The following is a 9,510-nucleotide window of genomic DNA, read 5'->3' as shown; positions in this document are numbered from 1 at the left end:
ATCATCATAGCTCACAGCAACTTCAAACTCTTGGGCTCAAGCAATTCTCTTGTCTCAGTTTTCTATTTTTAGTAGAGATGGGATTTTACTCTTGCTCAGGCTGGTCTTAAACTCCTGAGCTCAAACAATCCACCTGCCTTGGCCTCCCAGAGTGCTAAGATTATAGGCAGGAGTCACCCGGCCCCTCACAAATCCTTTGTAAAAACTGTGTGTCTTAAAGAACAAAGCTAATTACCATACTTCCCTGCTTAAAATACTTAAAAGTCTTGATAATTGCCACAAGATTAAATTCAGGCTCCACAGAAAGGCCACAGGACCATCTGTGACGCGGTCTACAGTCTCACATTTACCATTTACTACCAGGCCCCCATGCTAAAATCATCTGAACCACATAGAATTCCCCCCAAAGCACCACACTCTCTTATCTGTGCATAAGCATGTGCCTGGGATGCCTGTTTGTCCTCTTTGCCTATCCTATTTTTAGTATGAGAGTCAGTCTAAACACTGCCTTATCCAGGAAGTGTTCCATGACCCTCCCTGTCTGGGTTAGATGCTTCTCTCTCTGATGCTCTCAAGCCAGCCTGTGCACACCACAGAAAAATATCATCTCTTCTCTGTCTCTCGCACTGAAATAAGAGCTTCTGGAAGATGATTAGATTCCTCTGTGTACTCATAGGTCCTAGCACAGTGCCTGGCACAACTTAAGTGATAAATAATTTCGGTGATGGAAGGCCACTTAGGGGTTATAATCAGGAAGGAAACATGATTCATTTGTTCAATAAACAATTATCGAGGGGCCAGGCACAGTGGCTCACATCTGTAATCCTAGCACTCTGGGAGGCTGAGTCAGGTGGATTGCCTGAGCTCACAGGTTTGAGACCAGCCTGAGCCAGAATGAGACCTCATCTCTAAAATTAGCTGGGCGTTGTAGTGGGCACCTGTACTCTCAGCTACTTGGGAGGCTGAGACGAGAGAATTGATTGAGCCCAAGAGTTTGAAGTTGCTGTGAGCTATGATGCCACAGTACTCTACCGAGGGTGACAAAGTGAGACTCTGTCTCAAAAAAAAAAAAACCAAAAAACAAGTATTGAGAATAAGTATGTACAAAACATTGGGGATAGACAGAGTAACAAATAAAACAGAAGAGGTTCCAGCATTGTTGAGACTTACATTTCAGTTGTGGGGAAGGAAGAAAGATGAGCAGACAGACAAGTTAAAAAGAAAAAAAAAAGAAAGGAACAAGGTGATACGAGATCTGACAATTAAGTTCTCAAACTTATCCTAGAAAAAGTGCTATATACCTCATTGCTGAATATCATTGAAGGTGAGTGTAGTGATATTCAGCAATAAGGTATATAGCACTTTTTCTAGGATAAGTTTGAGAACTTAATTGTTCAACCTCCTATGATAGGGATTGGGTAGGGGATGCTAATTTAGGCCAAGAGGTCAGGAAAAGCCTCACCAAGGAGGTGACAGGTGAGGTGAGATCTAAGTGGCAAGAAGAAATGAGTCAGCGAAGATGGACAATCAGAGCAATGCAGGGCAAAGGCAAAGTGCAAAGAGTGCATTTAAAATATCTGCGGCACAGAAAAGAAGGCCCATGTGGATGAAGGTCCAGCTGACAAACTGGCACAAGAAACAGGAGGTAAGGATGGCAAGGTTAGGAGCAACAAAATCATATAGAGTCCTGTAAGCCCTGGAGTTGAGTTTGGATTTTATTCCAGGTAAAATGAAGAGCCACTGCAGGATTTTACGCAAAAAAGTGACATGATATGATTTACATTTTTAAAATGTTTCTCTGTAACATATATGTTTCTCTTGTAAATAAGAGTTCTATCAGTTAGAAATCTGCCTTAATCCAGGCATAAGATAATGGTGATTTCCCTTCATGTGGCAGTGGTAAAGATCAAAATAAATAGATTTAAGATATATCCTGAAAATTATCACATCGACATTTTTAGAAGCAAATTCTGGTAGCCATGTGAAAGCCAAATCAAAGGCAATGGCAAAAATGGAGGGTGAAAATCCAGTTAGGAGGCTATTGTAATACTCTAATAGCAAAATAACACATCAAGGTGAATAAGAGGGCTGCTATATGAGAACAAATTATAAATATAGGGTGTTTTCCTCCAGAAAAACTAAGCCTCTTCAATCTTGGATACAATCCTATTAACCCATTTTACAAATGGAAGGAAACTAGGGCAGAGATAAAACAAGTAATCTGCCCAAAGTTGTATACTGGTAAACCAAGACCTGAATGCTATACCCCATGCTATTTTCACTTACCATGCTAGATCTTTTCTCAAAGAGAAGAGGCTAGACAACAAAGCAGACTTCAGACTTCAGAAAATAAAATGCCATGATATGAAGACAGAGGGAAAGTCCCAGAGGCCCACCAAGGGAGACACTGGATTATAATCCATGCAGGCCATAGTTTCTATGGGACAGGGAGTATCAAGATTGGTCTCTAGCGCAGGCCTGATTCAATGACTCTGTGGGGCTGGCTCTTAGATACCCCATCTGGGAGAAGTGTGAAGAGGAGGAGAAAACAAATCCAGGATTACAGACCCCCCAGTTCTCTCGCTGCCACTTCAAGTCACGAAATGACAGTGTTATTCACATTCTTGTGGAGGTGACCACAGCCCAGGGTGCTGTTCACAGCTACCTGGGATCCCCTTTTTGGATCCACCAGGCTGGTAAGAACTTTCTTCCCACCCCTACCAAATCCAACCCTCTGCCCAAGATCCCTAACTCTGACACTTCTGACCTATGGCCTTGGTTGGCATGATGCCTCATAGTGCTCATCCCCACCCCAAACTTGCACTGGAAGGAAGTCTCCAGTGGGCAACTAGAATTGGAGTGGCAGCACCCATCATCCTGGGCAGCCCAAGAGACCTGCTATCAACTCCGATACACAGGAGAAGGCCATCAGGACTGGAAGGTATGGCCATGCAGCTAATGTCCACAGGTCTCCCAGCACAGGGTATTCCCAAGGCTTGTCATGTCTACTATCAGGAGTGAAAGTGTTCGTGGATCCAAGTCTTGGCTAGTATATCTGTGTTTATCTGGTCTAACTGGTATCTTAATTGCTCTTGGGTGTCTAACACTGCGGTCTACTTTCAGTTCAAATTTTCTCTTCCTCTTGCCTCTTGGATATGTCTCCCCTGATTTTCTTCCTACCCCTTTGACTGAACGTTCTCACCCTCCTCTCCTGGCTTGCTCATTTCCACCCTGTATAATATGTTGTGTGTCCTAGAGTCCCATCCTAGGCTCTTTATTTCTCTTGAAAAATAAACATGTTCTCCCTAGGTGAGTGCTTCAACTCCTGGTTTGAATGACTACACATTAATGATCCCAATTTTACCTTTCCAACCCTGATACAGAAAGGAACTTATAAACCACAGGTAAATTACCTAAATTTTCCTCATTGGTAAAATAAGGATAAAGCTAGCTACCTTATAGAGTTATAGTAAAAAATTAAATACTGTATATAAATACCTAGCATACTACATGACATATAGAAGATGTTCAATATGCATTAGCTAAATATTAGTATCTTTGTCTACTTTTATTCTCATTTACCACACATATATCCAACTTCTTATTAGACAGTTCTATCAACCCCCTCCCCCTCAGACTGTTTCAGACTTAATGTATCCGCAACTGAATTCATCTTCCTCCTCAAGTTTTACTTTTCTATTGAGATATAATTTACATACAATAAAGCATACAAATCTTAAATATATAATTAGTACATGTGTACAATACACCCATCTAACCACAACCAGGACCAAGATATAAGTTATTTCCAGCACCATAAGAAGCTCCTTACACCTACAGCCACCCCACCACCAAAGGTAACCACTACCCTGACATTACCATTGATTGATTTTGCCTGTTGAATTTTATAAAACGGAACCACAAAGTATGTCTTCCCCAAACTTCCTTCTCCTCTGTCCCTCATCTGACAATGGCACCCACCCATTGTCCAAGCCTCAAAGAACTTTTGACTCTTCCTTTCCTCTTATCCCATCCACCTATTTATTAGCAAGTAAGCTGAGTACAATAACGTGCCAAAGTCGTCAAATACCTATTACAACTGCCTTAGCCTCATCTCTGACTATTCAGTCTTCCTGTCCACACTTTTGGCACACTGAACTACTCTACAACACCTAACCAAGCAGTTTGAGGAGTATTAAATGCTACTTTGGGTTCTCACAGTGCCTTGCACTAAGTCATTGTGATTATTTTCCTGCTTGGATGTTTCCCCTATTAGACATGTGAAAGCCCGCGCTTTATTTCTTTTTCCCAAGTGCCTACCCCAGTGTTTGGCTTATCACAAACAGTTCGCAATGTTTGCCTTTCTACTTGCACACATACGTGATGCTCCTACCCTAGCACCTGGCATCCTCTGAGGCATGGGCATCATGTGACCTGGTCTGTGTGGCTCTAAGTATCTGAGTGTCTTGGGTGGCCATCGCCCGACCTGGAGTTATGGTGAGAGCATCCTGCAAGGCGTATGTGTACTGGGATCTCTGCTGAGGGCCTACAGTGGGCATGCGTGTCAGGATGCAGAGCTCCCTGACCAGGTGAGGTCTTGGTGCCAGGGAATGTATCCTGGCGTGCTTCTCTTAGGCTGGGAGTGGCCGAGCCAGTAAGAAGCTCTTGGTAAGGGTGCTCTATCCTGAATGCTTCTACGCGTTTTGGCCACTAAGGCCCTTCGTGTTGATCCTCAACCTCCCAGGGATTCAAAGCGTAGGATTTTGGTCATGTGGTGGCCAGGTTCTCGAGGCTTCGACGCCATGCTACAGCACGCTTTTCTGTGTAGGTGCTGGAGCCGCCTCTCGGAGCGCAGGGAGGGACCCTGGAGCTGCGCCCACGATCTCGCTACCGAGTACAGCTGCGCGCCAGGCTCAACGGCCCCACCTACCAAGGCCCCTGGAGCTCCTGGTCCGACCCAGCGAGGGTGGAGACCGCCTCGGAGACCGGTGAGTCGAGCCAGGCCACAGCCGAAAGACTGCGCACCAGCGGCTGGTAAAGGGGTCTGGGAAGGGCGACGGGCGAGGGGCGTGGCGTCGGGGGGAGGGGAGGGGCTCGACCTCACCGGTCTGCGGCTGCGCTGGTTTCTGCTGTGCCCCGGGGTGACAGGGGGCGGAGCCAGAACCTAGTCTTGTGGGTCTGGGGGCGGGGCTTCGACCAGAGTCTGCTGAGATCTGATGTTTTTTGTCCCTTAGCCTGGATCTCCTTAGTGATTGCTCTGCTCCTGGTGATGGGCCTCAGCTCCCTTCTGGGACTGCTGCTGCTGAGGGGGCAGTTTCCTGCGCACTACAGGTACCACCCCCAACATGCAGGTGCTAGAAGCTTCTAAACAAGCATCTGAGGGTCACTCTGTGACACCCGCCACCGTTCGTTCACACCTGTGGCTTCAGCTGCTTCCTACTCGTGTCTCCTGGCAGTAGCAGCGGCTCCATACACTCTAACATGTCCACTATACTGGACACTTCAAATAGCCCCACTTCCTGCTGCTCACCTCCGTACCTAGGCTACTGTCCATCCTTCACCCAGGCCGAAATGCTTAGGCACCTGCCTTCCCTCCCTTCTCCCGTCCAAGTGGCCATCAGGTCGGTCACTCCAACTCCTAAACCTAACTCAAACAATGGCCCCCTTTCTCTAGTCCAACATATACTCCCTAACTCACTGAAATGGAGCCTCTTCTTCCTACAAACTCGCGTCACACAGCAGCCAGATTAATCTTCCTAAAATCCACACATGAACCTATTATTCACCTCCTTAAATCCTTTTAATAGCTTCCAGGATAGAGTCCAGGCTTCCTAGGATGACAGGCAAGCCTCTGCAAAATCTGGCCCCTGCCAGTACTTCCCCTCTCTACTACCCTACCAAACTGTGGGTGATTTCCTCTACAAGCCAAGTGGTTTTACTTGTCAGTGCCTTTGTACATAATGTCCTCTCTGCCTGAAATAGCCTCCGTGTCTGACTGAACCTATTCATCTTTAAATAACTTTCTTCACCAACTCTTAAGAAACCTTTCCCTCCTTGGCTACTATGTGTGCCAATACAGTACCAATAGTGTTTTACTGAATTTATTTCTTTATATAGCTTCCCTGTTATACCTTACTTGGTGATCTTTAGATACTTAGCACAGTACTTGCCAAATAGCAGGCTCTTAAATAAATGTTGGTAATAAATGACTCATTTATGTGGGAATACTTAGGCTGAGGAGAAACGTCATTGGAGACTATAAACATGAAGTATAGAATTCATCCCACTTCAATCCTTCAGTTGGTAACATCTGCTGATTCAAGACTTAGCTCACAAGTCAGCTCCTCCAAGTAACACTTTTTTTTCTTTTGAAGACAGAGTCTTGCTCTGTCAACCTGGGTAGAGTGCCACAACTCTCACTTTTTTTTTTTTCATATTTTTAGTGAGATGGACTCTTGTTCTTGCTCTTGCTCAGGCAGGTCTCCAACTCCTGAGCCTCTCAGAGTGCTATGTTATAGGCATGAGCCACCACACCTGGCCCAGGTAGCGCCTTTTGATGATCCTAGGCTGGTTCAGGTACCACTCTCATGGTTTCCCATCTCTCTTTGAACATGTCTTTCTTTGAATTTTTAATCTGCCCATGTGGACTGCACGCAGTAGCTCATGCCTGTAATCCCAGCACTTTGGGAGGCTGAGGCAAAAGGATTGCTTGAACCCAAGAGTTTGAGACCATCTTGGGCAACATAATGAGACCTCCATCTCTATAAAAAAATAAAAATTAAAACTTAGCTGGGACTGGTGGTACATGCCTATAGTCCCCAGCTATTCAGGAAGCTGAAGCAGGAGTATCACTTCAGCACAGAAGTTCAATGTTGCCATGAACTATTATCAGGCCACTGCCCTCCAGCCTGGGTGACAGAGTAAGACCCTGTCTCTAGAAAATAAATAAATAAAATCAATCTGCCCATATGTATGAGCAGACCGGAATACAGGCTCTCTGCAGGTAGCCAGAGCCAACAAAAAAATTGGGGAAGAAGAAGGTGGTGCTGAGCCAGGCATACTCAGTTCCTTTTCCCTAACTTATCAGGTAAGTCAGTCCTCCTCCCCTGAGGATAGATATAAGTGATGTCACAGAAGAGACCTGAAATGTCATTCAGCTGAAGTCCCTCCATGTGGAAATATGAAGATAAAGAATTGGAGGTTCCCCCAACATGCCTTAATCCATACTTTTCCCAGATGGCACACCCTCTCCAGTAACTTACTAATAAGCTCCACTGGTTTTCTTCATTCATTCATTCAAGTAATTATTGACCACTTACTACAGCCAGACACTATTCTATACCCTGGAGATACAGGAGTCAACAAATAGACAAACACTCTGCTCTTTTGGATCTTACATTCTAGTGGGGTGAGATAGACAAAACCAAATATATGTAATAATGTAAGAATTATATTAGTATAATAAGTGCTATAAAGAAAAACAAAGCTGAACAGGAGACAGAGTGATGGGGAAGAGAGGTGGTACTATGGTAGTAGGTACTTATCTGTGGTTTTGCTTTCTGTACTTTCAGTTACCCTCAGTCAATCACAGTCTGAAAATATTAAATGGAAAATTCCAGAAATAATTCATAAGTTTTAAGTTGTCCTATTCTGAGTAGTGTGATGAAATCTCTGCATTCTACCCAGCACATGAATCACCCTTTGTCCAGCATATGCACGCTGTATATGCTCCCTACCCATTAGTCACTTAGTAGCCATCTCTGTTATCAGACCCACTGCCATGGTATTGTAGTGCTTATGTTCCAGGAACTCTTATTTTACCTAATAATGGCTCTAAAGTGCAAGAGCAGTGATGCTGACATATTCCTATAATTGTTCTATTTCATTATTAGTTACTGTTAATCTCTTACTGTGCCTAATTTATACTTTATCCATAGGTACGTATGTATAAGAATAAACATAATGTATGCCCTTGGTTTTAGGCATCTACTGGGGATCTTAGAACATATTCCTGGAGGATAAGGGGAGACCAGTGTGTTTAGGCAAAGTAGTCAGGGAAGACCTCTCTGTGACATTTGAGCAGAGATCTGAATGAAATGAGGGAATGAATTGAGTGTCCTAGGCAGAGAGAACAAAGTACAAAGGCCCTGATGCAGGAATGTTTGAGGAAAGCCCCACCACTCTTTGTTGAACCTGCAGCCACTGATTCCCCTCTCCCACCTACATTTCTCTACTTTATTGTCTTGACCACACTCTTATCTCTCCAAGCCTCTCTCCTAGAGTACTGGCACTGCCTCCTCCACTTCCCCACCTCAGTGGTCTCCTCATCCCTCCCAATCACTCCCATAATTTAGTCTCTTCTTCATTTTCCCTCAGGAGACTGAGGCATGCCCTGTGGCCCTCACTTCCAGACCTGCACCGGATCCTAGATCAGTACCTTAGGGATACTGTGGCCCTGAGTCCGGTGAGTGTTCCACCAACACTGCCTTGGTGTTGGATCCTTGCTCCTACAACACACTGTGTTCAAGGTCCTTATCCACCAGTGTACCATCCCCAGGTACTACTCCAGCCTATTTCCCCTTTCTGCACAATCCAGCCCTTCCTCCCACAGGACCTGTACTAATCCAACTCCTCTCCCTGCATCTCTCCCCAGCCTAAGGCCACTGTCTCAGATACCTGTGAGGAAGTGGAACCCAGCCTCCTGGAAATCCTACCTAAATCCTCAGACAGGAGCTCCTTGCCCCTGTATTCCTCCCAGGCCCAGATGGACTATCGAGGATTGCAGTCTTCTTGCCTGGGGACCATGCCCCTAGCTGTGTGCCCACCCATGGCTGAGTCAGGGTCCTGCTGTACCACGCACATTGCCAACCATTCCTACCTACCACTAAGCTGTTGGCAGCAGCCCTGAGGGTGGTCTCCTCACTCCCAGTACCCTGGACAGATCTTAATCTGAGGAGATCTAGATCTCCTCTCTTAAAGAGATCTAGATCTCTTTGTGAATCTCTCTATCCTACCTACCCCCAACAGACCTCACCTCTATCCCCCTCTGCCTACACTTACAGTTGGGCTTCATAGCTCTGATCTATCCATACTGCTGCTAACATAAACCTAGGACTTCTCTGCACAGATAGGCTCACTTGACTAAGCTGCTCCAACTTTTACCTTTGTTCTCTCTCCTCTTTAATGCCAAACTCCTTGAAAACAAGTCTCTACTTTCCCACTTGCTATTTATTTGTCAGACTATTGCAATTAGTTCCCCCACTACTACTTTGCTAATGAAACTGCCCAGGCAAAGTTCACCTCAAATCTTCTAATTACAAGACCCAATGGAATCTTGTTAATCATCAGTTTATTTGATCTTTGTGGCATTCGTCATGGTTGACTACTCATTTCTCTTTTAAATTTTCTCTTACCTTGATTTCCATAATATTACTTTCTCTCCTGGCTCACCTCCTACTCCTTTGAGTACATGAATAGTTAAGAGGATAAACTCTGGAGTCAGAGCTAAGT

At 45.0% G+C, this 9,510-nt stretch overlaps 1 protein-coding gene across 1 annotated transcript in view; it reads left to right on the top strand.

The window, feature by feature from the left end:
• Positions 1 to 8,908, top strand: part of MPL (MPL proto-oncogene, thrombopoietin receptor) — a 14,175-nt gene extending 5,267 nt beyond the window's left edge. Inside the window, exons 7-12 of the mRNA XM_003801211.1 lie at positions 2,512 to 2,696; positions 2,799 to 2,941; positions 4,829 to 4,988; positions 5,235 to 5,331; positions 8,377 to 8,464; positions 8,654 to 8,908. Coding sequence (XP_003801259.1) covers positions 2,512 to 2,696; positions 2,799 to 2,941; positions 4,829 to 4,988; positions 5,235 to 5,331; positions 8,377 to 8,464; positions 8,654 to 8,908 — 928 coding nt within the window. The remainder of the gene's footprint in view (positions 1 to 2,511; positions 2,697 to 2,798; positions 2,942 to 4,828; positions 4,989 to 5,234; positions 5,332 to 8,376; positions 8,465 to 8,653) is intronic.
• The last annotated feature ends 602 nt before the right edge of the window (positions 8,909 to 9,510 follow it).

The sequence above is a fragment of the Otolemur garnettii genome, unplaced genomic scaffold (assembly GCF_000181295.1).
Source record: "Otolemur garnettii isolate 467f Iridium unplaced genomic scaffold, OtoGar3 scaffold00202, whole genome shotgun sequence".
Classification (NCBI taxonomy): Eukaryota; Metazoa; Chordata; class Mammalia; order Primates; family Galagidae; genus Otolemur; species Otolemur garnettii.
Note: the sequence above shows the minus strand (reverse complement) of the source record. Positions and strands in the feature narration are given on the sequence as shown.